This window comes from Kryptolebias marmoratus, linkage group LG6 (genome assembly GCF_001649575.2).
Source record: "Kryptolebias marmoratus isolate JLee-2015 linkage group LG6, ASM164957v2, whole genome shotgun sequence".
NCBI classification, from domain to species: Eukaryota; Metazoa; Chordata; class Actinopteri; order Cyprinodontiformes; family Rivulidae; genus Kryptolebias; species Kryptolebias marmoratus.
This window is the reverse complement of record NC_051435.1, coordinates 14,776,557-14,791,646: the sequence shown is the minus strand read 5'-3', so window position 1 is coordinate 14,791,646 and position 15,090 is coordinate 14,776,557. Positions and strand designations below refer to the sequence as shown.

General features: G+C 40.7%; 1 protein-coding gene across 2 annotated transcripts in view; it reads left to right on the top strand.

The window, feature by feature from the left end:
* The window catches only part of col4a1 (collagen, type IV, alpha 1), a 39,507-nt gene extending 24,638 nt beyond the window's left edge, over window positions 1-14,869 (top strand). For both annotated transcript variants that reach the window (XM_017410233.3, XM_037976302.1), the window contains exons 18-52: window positions 286-318; window positions 1,902-1,962; window positions 2,101-2,136; window positions 2,341-2,487; window positions 2,582-2,665; window positions 2,843-2,917; window positions 3,284-3,354; window positions 3,445-3,636; window positions 4,345-4,513; window positions 4,607-4,699; window positions 4,817-4,921; window positions 5,046-5,143; window positions 5,528-5,678; window positions 5,777-5,890; window positions 6,103-6,270; window positions 6,704-6,793; window positions 6,902-7,054; window positions 7,190-7,288; window positions 7,384-7,473; window positions 7,745-7,884; window positions 8,167-8,293; window positions 8,407-8,487; window positions 8,932-9,030; window positions 9,128-9,178; window positions 9,263-9,448; window positions 9,557-9,690; window positions 9,819-9,891; window positions 10,846-10,917; window positions 11,015-11,143; window positions 11,285-11,383; window positions 11,459-11,671; window positions 11,778-11,955; window positions 12,049-12,163; window positions 12,805-12,977; window positions 13,255-14,869. In XM_017410233.3, coding sequence (XP_017265722.1) covers window positions 286-318; window positions 1,902-1,962; window positions 2,101-2,136; window positions 2,341-2,487; window positions 2,582-2,665; window positions 2,843-2,917; window positions 3,284-3,354; window positions 3,445-3,636; window positions 4,345-4,513; window positions 4,607-4,699; window positions 4,817-4,921; window positions 5,046-5,143; window positions 5,528-5,678; window positions 5,777-5,890; window positions 6,103-6,270; window positions 6,704-6,793; window positions 6,902-7,054; window positions 7,190-7,288; window positions 7,384-7,473; window positions 7,745-7,884; window positions 8,167-8,293; window positions 8,407-8,487; window positions 8,932-9,030; window positions 9,128-9,178; window positions 9,263-9,448; window positions 9,557-9,690; window positions 9,819-9,891; window positions 10,846-10,917; window positions 11,015-11,143; window positions 11,285-11,383; window positions 11,459-11,671; window positions 11,778-11,955; window positions 12,049-12,163; window positions 12,805-12,977; window positions 13,255-13,336 — 3,981 coding nt within the window. In that variant the 3' untranslated portion in view covers window positions 13,337-14,869. The remainder of the gene's footprint in view (window positions 1-285; window positions 319-1,901; window positions 1,963-2,100; window positions 2,137-2,340; window positions 2,488-2,581; window positions 2,666-2,842; window positions 2,918-3,283; window positions 3,355-3,444; window positions 3,637-4,344; window positions 4,514-4,606; window positions 4,700-4,816; window positions 4,922-5,045; window positions 5,144-5,527; window positions 5,679-5,776; window positions 5,891-6,102; window positions 6,271-6,703; window positions 6,794-6,901; window positions 7,055-7,189; window positions 7,289-7,383; window positions 7,474-7,744; window positions 7,885-8,166; window positions 8,294-8,406; window positions 8,488-8,931; window positions 9,031-9,127; window positions 9,179-9,262; window positions 9,449-9,556; window positions 9,691-9,818; window positions 9,892-10,845; window positions 10,918-11,014; window positions 11,144-11,284; window positions 11,384-11,458; window positions 11,672-11,777; window positions 11,956-12,048; window positions 12,164-12,804; window positions 12,978-13,254) is intronic.
* The last annotated feature ends 221 nt before the right edge of the window (window positions 14,870-15,090 follow it).

The following is a 15,090-nucleotide window of genomic DNA, read 5'->3' as shown; positions in this document are numbered from 1 at the left end:
ATCCAGCTTACATCACATCTCAGCTTTAAAAGCTCAACTCCACACTCTCTATTTCTGAATTGAGAAAGCTCCTCGGATGAGAAGTGAAACGTCTTCAGCTACAGAATAGAAGTCCAGTTGTTTTTTTTTTTTTTTTTTTTAATTTACCATGGCCTGGATGACTGAGAATCTACACCAGCAAACTAACGAGCTATTGTAGTCTGAAATTAAATATAAAATTACATTTTGGGTAAACGGAATTCTGACACACCGGCCCGGTTCTTTGTTTTCTTGTTGTTGTTGCAGGGAATAAAAGGAGAAAGAGGACCGCCTGGAAATGTAAGTGATCCTGCTCTTTGACGCTCTCTGTTTTATTCATTTAATCTCTTAAATCAGCAACAAACAGCGTTATTTCTTTAAACCAACGACATACATAAAACTGAACTGACAGTCGAGTCAGGCTTCATGCCTGCTGTGTTATCATATTTTGGGGGATTTTAGGTCTTTAATAGATACATATGGGAAGGCGAGAAGGAATGGGGATGAGATGCAGCAAATAACCTGGTTTTGAACTAAACCTTGGGTGTAAGAAATAAGCCTTTGGTAAGGATGCTACAAAGCACCTTAACTTTACACTTTGGGAACATTTTTATGTTTAAACATGTTGTAAGAATCCCCCTTGTATTGGGGCTGTCTGTTGTTTTGCAAAGGTCCTGCGGGACAGCTTTAAAGAAATATTTCTGATCTTTTGAAGTGAAATGCTGAGGAATGATTATGAACATTTAGTATCTTACCTGATGTAGATAGCTCTTTGAACTAATAGAGTTGAATTCTAACTTTATTGATGAACTAAGTGTTAGGATCCATGGAGAGCGTGACGAACCCAGAGCGCAGACTTATTTAAAAAAAAAAACTAATTTATTAAAATAAAAGAAAAACAAAAAACAAAGGCTGTCGTGGCAGCAAAAATCTAAACAACAAAAAGACGAGGCGAGGAGAGGAGAGGCAAGAGACATACCAGAGACAATGAACCAACAGGGAAGTGGAGAGAGAGAGAGCAGGTTTTAAAGCAGAGGATGATTATGGGAAGTGGCCACAGGTGAGTGATTACAATTAGCAACAGGTGAAGATGGGCGTGGTGGGAAGACAAGAGATAAACAGAGGAGAAGTGAATGATGACAGAACACAAAAGGCAGAAACAATACAAAGACAAAACATGAAAACAATAACCCAAAATGCAAAAGAAAACACAAAGAAAAAACAACAAAAACCCAAATCCTGACACTAAGAGCGGGTTAAAGTTAGATATTCCTGCAGGAAGCGCCCCAAGCTGCACCAAAGTGCTCGTTCTGTAGTTATGTACAGTAGGTGGAGAAAAAGATGGCATCAGATGGTTTTACCTGCAGTCAGTTTCAGGTATAAATGTTGTTCTCTACATTACAAGACTTTGGCAACCTTAATGTGTGGTCAGCAACAGATTATTAGCACAAAACTTGCTGCGAAAACATTCGAATGAGAGGTGAACCATCTTCAAACACCATGAAAGGAAGTCTAGTTGCCATCTAATCAGGCCACATTTAGGATTTTCTCAGCTTTCAAAGTACAGAATGGGATTTTGTGGCTTGGGCACCATTGTTTTAGACCAACTAGCATCCAAAACAACGGGCAGCTTTTAGACATAAACATTTCATCGCCTGGTTCTGCTGATCAGACTGATTGAAGCTCATGTTTGTGAAACAGATTAGTTGACTTGTGAAACCAGAAATTTGTTACTGAGGGAAACATTTGGGAAGCTGTAATAGATGAATGATGCAAACCTTTACTGCTGAGGCAGTCGACACTAGTCATGGCTGCTGAATGTGAGAACTCAGTCGTAGTCCAGCTAAAATAAATTGACATCGTTTAAATCATGTTGCTTTCAGGGTGGCGGTCCACCTGGCTTTCCTGGTCCCCCCGGCCCCCCAGGTTTTACAGGAGAAAAAGGTACAAAGAATGCTTTTATGTGCTAACAAATGCTTGTGCACGGTAACGGGCACACTCCCACCTCATACACTTACTTCTGATAAGTTCCAACAACATCACAGCTTTTCATTATTTTCTTGTTGTCTTATAAATTTCCAGGCTTTCCCGGACCTCAGGGAGAGCGTGGTCCACCAGGTAAAACAACTACTGATGATAACAGAATATATGAACATTGCTTCCACATTAGTTAGATCATTATGTGACGAGCTTTTGGAGGTTGGATTGATTTTTCCTACTCTCTGATGTTGTTATGTTCCAAATCATGTCTCTGATTCAGCAAAACAGAGGCTGAATCAGAGGCAAAATCTAAAATATCTAATGTCAAAACTTGTGCTTTAGGTCCCCACACTGAAGGTCCTCGTGGAGACAAGGGTCAGAAGGGAGAACTGGGTGAGAAGGGCGAGAGGGGCATAGAAGGACAGTCTCTTCCTGGACCACCAGGACAACAAGGAGTCTCTGGACCCCCTGGACCACCCGGACCACAGAGTACGGCTTCACTAAATTACAGAAAGTGACATTGTTATACAATACAGTGGGCCTAACAAAACTGTGTGCTCATGTGTGTGTGTGTTCTACCTAGTTGTCCCAAGTGAATGTAACATTAAAAAGGGAGACCCTGGCCCACCTGGACCTCCAGGATTAATGGGAGAAGAAGGACACAAAGGTAAGGATGGCATGTGTCACATGTTCATTTACCATGGTTCCCATGCGATTTCCACATATAAAGTTCATGTTCATTTGCTGTAAGGGATGGTAGTGGCTTTTTAAAAAGTATTTGTACCACATGTATCACATTTAAGCTACATCGTTTCCTAAATGATGATGCTTCACCCATCTCCAGGTGATAAAGGAGACGCCTGCCTTAGTTGTGACGGCACTGGTCCACCTGGACCCGAGGGCTTCAAAGGAGAGCGAGGTAAGCAACCAGTGGTCATACACACAGAACGTGAAAAACACTAAAACTGTGACACCATGTTCTTTAAATACAAGAAGACACCCGGCGTTAATTCAGTTTCATTTCCCAGTTAACTTCTCTTTCAAGAACTTTGGTCTCACAGTTTGATATTATGTTATTTTCTTTAATAACACTGGAAATGCTTATATTGGTTTAATTTGATCGTATTTGGATTTGATTTCATTTTTTGAGTGAACTGTTCTGTCTTCTGTTTTTCACATCATTATAGTCCAAAACACAAGCATTTTGTTTTGTTATGCATGAGCAACACTAAAATGAGGATTGAATGAGCCTAAGATGTCCACTCTCCAATTTTTTACTTGACAGGACCTCCTGGTCCAGGTGGCCTTAAGGGAGAAAAGGGTCGTCCTGGCGTTCCTGGAGAACCTGGAACACCTGTGAGTAGAATATGTCTCAGCTACACTAACAATGTAATTTTAATAAGTGGTTTAGCTGTTTCAGGATTGACTGTTTGACTCTGTGTGCAGGGTTCTGCTGGGACTCCTGGACTGATGGGAGCCCCTGGTGCTGTAGGAGAACCAGGAGATATTTTCATAGCGCCAGGTTTTAAGGGGGAAAAGGGTCTTCCTGGTCAACCTGGTTTACGAGGGAATCCAGGTCTGAATGGACTGCCAGGGAGAGATGGCATCCCGGGTCTGCAGGGTCCCAAAGGAGAACCAGTGAGTGCATGGATGGGATTAACATAATCAGGCTCAAGATATCAGTAGTCATCACTCAATGGTATTAATTTCGCTTTTCACTTACTTCTAGGAATTATTGTCCCCACCAGGTTACAACCTTCTTAAGACACGTTTTTGTATAATACTTGATTATTTCTGCTATAAATACTAATGCTGAAGTTAATTGTAATACTTTTAATGGAACAAATGATACAAAATAAGCATCTAATACTGAATGTAGCATTAGTAAAATTCCAATTACCTCTTCCAGGAACATTACTCCTGCTGGAGGCTAACAAAATGTCTACTTTTAAAAATGCATTGTAATGGTCAGATGAGAAAACCTTTTAATACATTTGTGATTTTTACATGAAAGAATCTTAGGCTCATTAGATTGACTCAATGAGTTCTCCACATCGATCAGCTAAAGGTCCCCACCATCACCTAATGACCTTTAATTATTTTTTCATAAACTTTTCATAAAATGCACTTTAAGAGATCTGAACTATTGCCTTAAGTTTTTAAATTTGGAGACTTGCCAGCATATTAATACCCTCCATACTCATCTCTTGTATGTGCACGAACCAAACAAAATTCATTTCAGTTACACTTGTGTTCACCCTGAAGACTTTACTCTGTTTTCTGGCAAAATATTTTTTAAACACAGAAAAAAAGGAAAAAAAAAATTTTCTCCAATCTTTCTCTCAGGCCAAAGAGGGCATCAAGGGTGAACGTGGACCAGATGGGGACCCTGGTCTTATAGGGGTTCCAGGAGAAAGGGGTCCTCCAGGTTTACCAGGATACACCCGACCAGGAGAGCCTGGAGAGAAGGGAAGTCAGGGGAGACCAGGAATGCCTGGATCTCCTGGACCACCTGGTAAGCATTAAATATATAAATGTTTTCTAACACAACTGCCATGTGGTTAAAGAAAAAAATTTTAATCATGTACCTGTGCCTTTCATTCAATAGGTGCAAAAGGTGATCCAGGTGTTGGTACTAGTACTCCTGGACCTCAGGGGGTACCTGGGCCGCGTGGAGAAACTGGTCTACCTGGACTTCAAGGTACACAGTATTGGTTTTAAACATTGATCTTTAAGGATGATTTATTGGCCCTAATCTTGTCTTGAGGTGGAAGAGCAGAATATTGTTTAGGTTCTACATACAATATATTTATTGCAGGTGACATAGGTCCTCGTGGAGATCCAGGTTTACCAGGTTTTCCTGGCGAAAAGGGTGAACACGGACTTCCAGGAATCGGTTTCCCTGGTCCAGCAGGTCCTAAAGGTGAGCTATTTATTTAGCAAAGAGAATTGTACATTACTAAAAACTGACAAGAAGGTGTCAAGGAGGCTTTTATGTCTTTTTAACTTCATGGATGATATAATACATGTCTTGTTCTTGTTTCTAGGAATCAGTGGAATTCCTGGAGCCACAGGGTTACCTGGAGAACCAGGAAGACCAGGGCAGGATGGCTCACCTGGAAAACCTGGCCCACCTGGATTGAAAGTGTGTATTTTTAATTAAGTACTTGAATGTCAGTTAATAATTTAACAAGAGCAAACAGAGAATGCCCAAGTTTCACAAAGTTTTATCAAAATTGGTGTGGTAGTTTGTGCTAAATACCTGCTAACAAACATTAATCACATACTAAGACGAGAATAAAGATGTATGTATTGGATCCTAAACTTGTATGGTGTCACGTATTCCCTCCAAACAAGTGCCACACTCTACTGCAACATTCAGACTTCCCAACACAGAAATGCATCAGTCACACAGCTTTGTTTTAATACGATAGAATACACCAAGAGCATATGTAATGTTATCTGTTTTACGCTGGGAGATTTTAAAATTGTTCTTAGGTGTTCAGTAACCTTTTCTCTAAACCTGCAGGGTGAACCTGGACGAGGTCTTCCAGGCCCAAAAGGTTCCCTGGGCTTTTCGGGAGTTCCAGGTTTCCCAGGTGAGAAGGGTAGCGTTGGATTACCGGGTGTTCCTGGACATGAAGGACAAACGGGACCACCAGGACCTCAGGGTCGTAAAGGTAAAGCAAGAAACTTACAAAACCTTGTCTTTGAAGCTGTATTGAATGTAATCTGTAACACTTACCAAAAACTGCTGCTGTTTTGATTTGAAACACAGGTGAAGTTGGGCCTCCAGGACCTTCTGGACCGGCTGGCCAACCAGGTGCTCCTGGAAAAGGCTTGCCTGGACCTCCTGGACCACAGGGACAACCTGGAGAGCCTGGACTTTATGGTGAGCACTACAGAGTTTTGATCACGAGAGCTCAAAGCTTTATTCAAATAAGCTCACACTACAAAATAAGCCCATATTACTGCATGGCAATGTCAAATGTCAGCTTGGAAAAGGTGTCTTCAGCTTCTGATGCACAATTCTTAGTGTTTTTATCATTTGGTGTTTTGAAAAATTAGCAAAATTTTAAAAAGTTTTTTGTATATTTTACACAGGCATCGAAGGTATAAAGGGAGACAAGGGTTACCCTGGTCCTCCTGGTCTCGATATGCCAGGACCTCAAGGAGACAAAGGAAGTCCTGGATTACCAGGAGTCCCAGGTTTCAAAGGACTGCCAGGGCTGCCAGGATTACCAGGCCTAGATGGACCGACTGGGAACCAAGGTGAGACATTAAAACAGCTAAGATGCATTATAGACTTTCTAAAAACTCTCTTTAGTTCAAAAATGGTCACTTTTCAGTCCATAAAGACCAATTAAACTTTAAAATGAAAATTCATAGTCTACAATGTGAAGTGTTTGATGCTCTGTTATTTTGTGTCACATGATGGTTTTCTTTTTGGTTACATCTTGAAGGTTTACTTCAGACTTGTTTGAGAGTTGTATAATAATGTTTCATGCTCTTCATGTTTCACAATAAAATAAATAACTAATTAGTCAAGATTATGTGAGATTAATTAGTAAACAGAAATGATGTTGCTAAAAGATATTTTGAGAAGCAGAGATGATTTTGGTAGCATTATTTAAAAAAAGTAAGTTTAACTCTCTTAGTATTTTAGGCTTTAATCACAGTGTGTGTTTGTGTCTGTGTTTTGTAGGTTCTAAAGGAGAAATGGGAGTCATGGGAACCCCAGGAACCCCAGGATTTCCTGGACTACAGGGATCACCTGGATCTCCTGGTCTGAGAGGTGAGACATACTAAGTGTAAAACCTTTGCTGCTCATTACTTTTGAGCTTCTTGAGTTTTCTTTAACTTTATCAGCAACAATCAAGTCCTTTCTGCATTTTTCCATCAGGTGATCCTGGTACAACTGGACTGAGAGGGAAGACCGGGGAACCTGGCTATAAAGGTGACAGGGGAGATAAAGGTCTTCCAGGACCTCCTGGGAACTTGACTAAGGTTGAAATGGAGCACTTGAAGGGACAAAAAGGAGACATTGGAGACCCAGGTATAAGTCAACACATTGACTTTTTTTTTCATGTGGAGATTTTTATTAAATGAATGCATGGAAAAATCTTTAAATCAACCCAAAAGAAAGGAACTCCAGTGGCCTTTTTTGATTTCATTGTCATTTTTCCAACAGGCCAGCCTGGTGTCACTGGAGAGAAGGGCTACCAAGGATCTCAAGGAGATCCTGGAATGCCTGGCAAAGACGGAGCTCCAGGATTACCCGGACAACCAGGCAACTTAACCTAACAAATATTTCATAATGTTATTATCATAACTATTATTTTTAATTAATGCGGTGTTTATCTCAATATGACTGCTGTTTCCCAGGTGAGAAAGGAGATTCTGGTTTTCCTGGAGTGCCTGGCGTGACGGGAACTCCGGGTCAGAAAGGCAGTGTGGGCAAGATGGGAATACCAGGTACCTGAATGCAAGTCGAGGAAAAGCAGCCTTGAAATTCCCTAGACATGTTTCAGATGTGCTTCATGTGTGAGCTGAAATATCTGCAACATTCGCTCCTGATCTTAATAATGTCTCCAAAATATGTCCACCTTACTTATTCACCACTCCACCCACTGCTTATAAAAAAGCTTCTGCATATTTTAAACAAGTGAACATATTGAGCCTCACTTTAGTAGCTGGTTAATTGCTTTAAAAGTAGAATTTTTTACATATTTGTGTTTGCGTACAGGTCCGGTTGGTCCAAAGGGTATAAAAGGAGAGTTTGGTACGCCGGGTCATCCTGGATTCAGAGGCACAGATGGTGAAAAAGGAGACCCAGGAGTACCTGGTGAACCAGGTATTGGTCTTCCTGGACACCCAGGAGAACAGGTAATTCAGTGGTTCAAACTAAAAATGGTTATGAGATGAAACTAGTTTTTTGAAACTGAGCAAGAAGTCAGTTCAAATTAAATTTCATTTAATTTCTCTACTTTGTAAAAAAGAGGGATTTACTTTCAATAGTGTACTGTGTGTGAATGTATATTTAATGCTATTTTAACTTTTTAAAATTATTTCTGTTTCCTGAGTCATTATTTGTTTATTTTTAGATTAATCTAAGTTCTAATCCTGATTTTAATTGCCATTGCTCTTGATTTTTTACCTCTGTCACAGGGTCAGACAGGCCCCCCAGGGTTCCCAGGGTTACGAGGGGACAAAGGTGTGAAGGGTCAAGAGGGAATGCCTGGAAAACCTGGACTGCAAGGACCCAAAGGAGACCAGGGAAGCACTGGGTACCCAGGTGAGATTTCAGACTGAGATATTTTTTTCCATTAAATTCACCATGATAACGCAAAGGGCTGCTTGTTTCTGTTTTTAGATGTGCTCTTATTCTGGTGTGTGTGTGCCCCTCAGGTCAGCCGGGTAGACCAGGAGATAAGGGGACTCCTGGACTCCCTGGGTCAGCAGGAGACCCTGGTCGTGACGGCCGTCCTGGTAAGTTAGATTCTGATTTAAACGACAGCCATGTCCATGTTAATTTAAGGCAAAAATGTAATCAATTTGTTTAAATTTTGACACATAATTTGCTTTACATATACAGGATTTATCTTGTGATTTAGGTTTTTGTTAAAATAGTTCAGTCTGACAAATAAATGGTCACCCAACTGGTCAGTGAGTTATGTTTATGCCTAAACCTTCTGCCTCTTAAGGCACCCACATTGTGGTTAAACTAGCCTCTAAAAATGAAACAAACAAGGCTTCTTGACCTTCTTCGTATTAGCCATGTTCAGAAGACATTCTCCTTGGTTTTTGAGCCATGTTGGTGACAATAATGGCAGGATGATTAGTCTTTTCTTGATAGCAGTGATTTAAGTACATTTATGTCTTTGTTAGTCAAATTCACAGTAAATCACCACAAGTATGTTCATTTTTCTGCAGGTGAAGGTGGTCTGCAGGGGCCTCCTGGTGAACGAGGAGACAAGGGTACGCCTGGAGAGGACGGCATCCCTGGATCCATCGGGGAGAGAGGAGACCCAGGTTAGTTATCATTCAGGAGGAAGCTGAGGTGAACATGTGATGACTGAAAACGTAATGATAAGAAGAATAACTAACTTTTCTTTGCTCTTTTCTGCAGGTTTACCTGGTGTCGGTTTGCCTGGACCACCTGGAAGTCTTGGTGTCAAAGGTGAGAACTCATCCATCACAGATTTCTATGATCCAACGATAAAAATCAGTTTTTTCCATGCAGCTTGATTTTTTTCCTCTCCAGGTGACAAAGGTAGTGCAGGCGTTCCTGGCATGCCAGGTCATCCAGGTATTCCTGGTCTCAGAGGAGACAAAGGGCTTCCAGGCCTGCTTGGACCACAGGGAGAGCCAGGAGAGCCAGGTCCTCCAGGCAGATCTGCAGAAGGCCCTAAAGGAGACAAGGGAGAAAGGGGACCAGTTGGTGAAACAGGTACTGTGTTAACACCTGACAAGATGTGTTAATGAGGACTTCCTGTCAGAAATATAATAAAGTTTATAGATGCCAAAATTACATCCTTCTATTGTGTTAAAAACACAGGAACCCCAGGAGCACCAGGACCTGTTGGTGTGCCAGGCAGAGATGGACTAAAAGGGGAGACAGGTGCTCCAGGTTCACCTGGTTACCAGGGAGAGTCAGGACACAAGGGAGACCCTGGAGGTCCTGGACTTCCTGTAAGTTATTGGAGTGTTTTCCCACTTCGTCTCTTACTCTGCACATTATATACATGTCAGGTTTCTGAGACATGAGAGTAAGAGCTGCAATGCAATGCAATTGTGCATGTTTGTGTGTGTGGTTCTAGGGTCCAGCTGGTCTCCCAGGTATTGATGGCCAGAAGGGAGAGCGAGGATTACAAGGTGTTCCAGGATTTCCAGGTGAGTCCTCACAGTGTGATACATAATATGATTGCAATTGGCACTATGTACACAACATGTCCTTTAGTCATGAATAAAGCTTTAGTACATCCATCTCATTGGAAATAATGGTTTTGTGTGGCATATTTTCAATATTTTTGTTTTTCGCCATATGTCTTGGGAACAGTTAGTTGGCTCAAGTTGATACTTTTAAACAATAATCCCAAGAAAATATTTCAGTACCCTTTTTAGTTGATCTATTTTGTAACTACATAATTGTCTATTAGTCTTTTGGCATCAGCCTGCTGAATGTTTGAACACTTTTAATGTACAGTTCATTGATTTGTTTTTATGCCTGTTACAAATCTCTTTAAAAAATGCCAGTCAGATTTAAATACAGCCAATGAATTACTGAGTCATTATTTGAGGGGTGGTTCGTGTTTTGGCGACTGTAATTTGAGTAAATGGTCCTTCAGCATCATCAGACACTCTTTAGTATTGTGCAGGATGACCTCAGTTGAATCAAAGACAACAAGCTGCTAAAATCATGAAGTAGTGAAGCAAACCCCAGACAAAAACACAACTGAATCTGAGCTGTGTCACAGTTTGACTTTAATCTCAAAACTGAAACTCTTTGAAATGTGTGCACTGTTGGTTATTTTCTTTGGAGAAGAATTAATCATCTCAAATCTAATTATTTTCTCATTTTTATTACTTGAACATAAAAATGAGAAACATAGGCATACACTTAAATTTATTTAAATGATCATTGTTTTTTTTTTGTTTTCTTTACCTGAAAATTTGATGAGATTTGCATATTGCATCCATCATAAGTCCTGCTGATTTAAATATTTTGAAGTAATTTTTTCACATTGAGTTTATCTAATTTGTACATCAGCTGTAGTCATTTAAAACAGGATTTATGTCAGTTTTTGTTTTCAAATGATAAATAAAACCCATTTACACCACCTTTAGGTACCAAGGGTTCTGTTGGGGAGCTCGGATTCAAAGGGGAAGTGGGTGACCGAGGATTCCCTGGAGAAAAAGGTAATAAGTGAGAAAAAACATCTCTTTGTTTTATCATTAAACCCTACCACTGATAATGTTGGTTTTTTATATTGTCTAATAAAATTGTATATATCAGGTGGCGATGGTCCTCCTGGCCCCCCTGGCCCCCAGATCTTTGTTAAAGGAGACACTGGATTCCCAGGAAATCCGGGATTGCCGGGTCCCCAGGGGCCGTCAGGATTCCCTGGGCAGAAAGGGCACCAAGGTGAGCTTTGTTGTCACCGGCTGGCGAAAGGCTGGTAAAAATGTAACTGCTTGTGTGTGCGTTTTTAAGATTTGACCAACAAGCCCAAAAGTTATATCATTTGATGATGATAACTTCACTTCTGTCGTGTCATTTTTCCAGGTGTGACGGGTGTCCCAGGTCCAAAAGGTGATGATGGCCTCCCTGGATTTAACGGTCAGTCCGGAGCCAAAGGGGAGCCTGGTCTGCCGGGGCCACAAGGTGAGGCATCACAGGAATAAGAAGTGCTTGGTGTTTTGTGTCACACTGTCATTTTCTAATTTATTGATCCTTCAGGACCCAGAGGGTATCCTGGCCCCCCAGGACCTGATGGCGTTCCAGGTCAAGTGGGCCCACCTGGCCCGTCATCCATGGAGCACGGCTTCCTGGTGACCCGTCACAGCCAAGCGGTGGACATTCCATTGTGTCCTTATGGGACCAGGGTGATATATGACGGCTACTCCTTGCTTTATGTGCAAGGCAACGAACGTTCTCACGGACAAGACTTAGGTGAGGAACGCGACACGATGAGCAAACGGGGACACGCAGAAATGTAGAGGAGAACTGCGGGAAAGCTTTGAGGCTGAATTACAAGTTGTGGATTTCTCCATTTTAGGTACGGCAGGCAGCTGTCTGAAAAAGTTCAGCCCCATGCCCTTCCTGTTCTGCAACATCAACAACGTGTGCAACTTCGCCTCTCGCAATGATTACTCCTACTGGCTCACCTCGCCGGAGCCCATGCCCATGAGCATGGCGCCCATTACCGGGGACAGCATCAAACCCTTCATTAGCAGGTTGGTTGGCCATTCTGCCCATACCACTGTGTTTCAGCTGTGCACCCTAATTTAAATATATGGGATTTATTTCTTTTATGTGTGCTTGTGCAGATGTGTTGTATGTGAAGCCCCAGCCATGGTGATAGCTGTTCACAGTCAGACCATCATGATCCCACCTTGCCCTGAAGGCTGGGACTCTCTGTGGATTGGCTACTCCTTTGTCATGGTGAGCTCAATCCTTCTGACAGTAACACATGAGTGTAAAGGAAGGTTTGTGGACTCTGTTCTCTGCAAGATGTATTCATAGAAAGGAGAACAAATAACCCCCGAAAAATGGTAGCTGACCTGTTGACCAGATAATATTTGTCTGGAAATGACACCAAGCTAAACTTAGTACATAGATGTTAAAATTTAGTCTGGTTAAAGTTTTATGGTTTTTTTTGGCTATATGTGTAATTATACAAAATTGAATGTCAGTAACCTGTTTTAAACAATTGAAAGGGGGGACGAAAACAGCAAAACAGCAGGTCTTGGACATGTTATGTATAAGAAAAAGCATCCCAAAGAAGTTATTTTTTTTTAGAAGAGCAGAGGAGAGAAGAATGCTGCTATTGATGACATAATTAGGGTTGAAGCCTTGCTTATTTTAGCAAACCACATTCTGCCTAGAGTTAAAAAAGGGGCAAATCTTTCCATTTTGTTGAAATTTGCACAGCATTCCTGCCTTAATTTGGAGATGAGGTTGAATAAATGTTCTCATTTGAAGAAAAACGAAGCTATCCTTAGAGATAGTTAAAAAGAAAACAAACACAGAAAGTAAAGCTTCTCTTTGTCTGTTCGCCTTTCCCCATGTGTGTCTCTGTGCAGCACACCAGTGCAGGTGCTGAGGGTTCAGGCCAGGCCTTGGCCTCTCCTGGATCCTGTCTGGAGGAGTTCCGCAGCGCTCCGTTCATCGAGTGTCACGGTCGAGGAACCTGCAACTACTACGCCAACTCCTACAGCTTCTGGCTCGCCACCATTGAAGACGACGATATGTTTAGGTAAGTTGAACCACTCGCGGTCAAATAATTTAAAAAAATGTTAAAGAATAAAGTAATGTACAGGTAATCTCTAATATTAATGTCCTCTAACTACACCCTCTAGTGGCGTGTGAGGTTTAATGTAAAAAAAAGGGCTTTGAATTTCTATTAATAGAGCAGTGAAACAGTTCTTTTTGTGCTTTGCCGATGAGCTTACACGTTTTTCTTTATTAGCTTTTGTTGTACATTTCAATCAGATCGTCCTGTGATGTATTTTTTTTGTTTTTTTTTTCCTCAGGAAACCTGTCCCAACAACCCTAAAAGCAGGCAATCTTCAAACACACATAAGCCGCTGTCAGGTGTGCATGAAGAGGACATAAAGCCCCGACATCAGCGTCCTCAAACTCTGCTTTACTTCCTTTTTGATGGTGCTACTTCCCCGCCTGGCGAGTGTGAACGAAGAGGAACAGCCAGAGATTGAACTTTACGAACCGAGAACACAGAGACCAAAGAGCCTTTTTGCTCCAAGCTGAAACACGATCACAACATGTTTCTAAAGAATGGCACCCAGTTTACCACTGCACTGAGTTCAGACCCCTGAATCTGGTTAACTGGTATTCATTTTCTAAGGGCTGTTTGTGGAGGTCAGGTGCTATTGAATTTGAATTGTCTGCTTTTTTTCCCCTTTCTGTTTAATTTCCCTTTTCTTCCTGTGCCACACATCTATCTACACTTAAAAGTATTCACACCTATTACCTTGTTTAAATCTACTAATGAAAAGGATGGGACTTACCACTGCTTACAAACACTTGATGATGAGACATTTTCCAAACCACCCTCAAGTTGCAGACAGTTATGTCCCCATTTACTCTGTTGTAAATACCACACTTTCCTTCTTAACATAGTTAAACATACTCTCCTCAGGTTATTACTGTATCCATTTGTGTGTTATTAAGCCCATTTTTTATTTATAAAATTTAAAAGATTATGTTGGGTTTATATGAAATTCCATGTATCCCAAAAAAAAAAAATCATTCAATGTTTGACTGTCATATTAACAAACAACAGCACTGAAATAGCATTGACTGGTTGTGTGTGTGTGTGTGTGTGTGTGTGTGTGTGTAGATAATATGAATGTGTCTGAATGAGACAGAACTTGAGTCATTTCTTCATATATATATTACTGAACACCTTTGCTGTTGCTTTATCTAAAACCAAATTTATCTAAAAACTCTGTTTCTCCAAACTGAAGCTGTTCAAAAAGTTACGTACAAGTAAGATTGTCTGATTGCTCAAAACCTTTTCACATAACTTCACTTCAAAAGATGTGAACTATTCTTTTAAGCTTGCATAAGATTGTGCATGACAGATACAGTTTGTGTCAGTGGTTTTCACCAAATACCTTCTTCAATCCTAAATAAATGCACATGTACTGTATATACTGTGTACTAACATGTACTTGCAGTTTTGCTTGTTTACTTGACTGTTCCCATTTTTAAATGCTTGTGAAATTAGGTGTAAAATGCATTGGTTGTCAAGATTAGGCTAAAGAATAGGAAAGTCATGGTTACACGTTGAAATCAAAGACTTACATGTTGGGAAGCTTTACAGAATAGCATTTTGTTCCACATTTAGAATGTCATTCAGGCACATGATGATACAGAGAATCACCAAAGATTGTTTCTTCTAGAGCAAATTAAAAATGCAGAGTAATTGCTTTACAATCACTCAACACTGACTGTGATAAAATGTATTAAAATGCTAAAAAATACATTCAGGATTTGCAGCGTTCAGCTAACTGGCTCACGGTTGGATTGATCCCATTTATTTAACAAACAGATTATATATTTCCCCCATCTCATACTGTGTAATTCTTGCAATAAAATGATGTGTAGATTTTTCTTATTAATTTATCACAATTGTGTGGGATTTTTTTTTGTCTTATAGTTCTGTACATTAACAAATGTAGCACCACAAAATCGCCACCAGAGGGCAGCATCAACTCACTTGCCACTGCCTTCCTGGTTGGATGACTCAGCTGTGTTTTATTTTATTTTAGTGTTATTTATTTCTTTTACCAGCGTCTAGCAAATGACATAGAGCAAAATATATGATGAGCAATAATTTAAGGGCA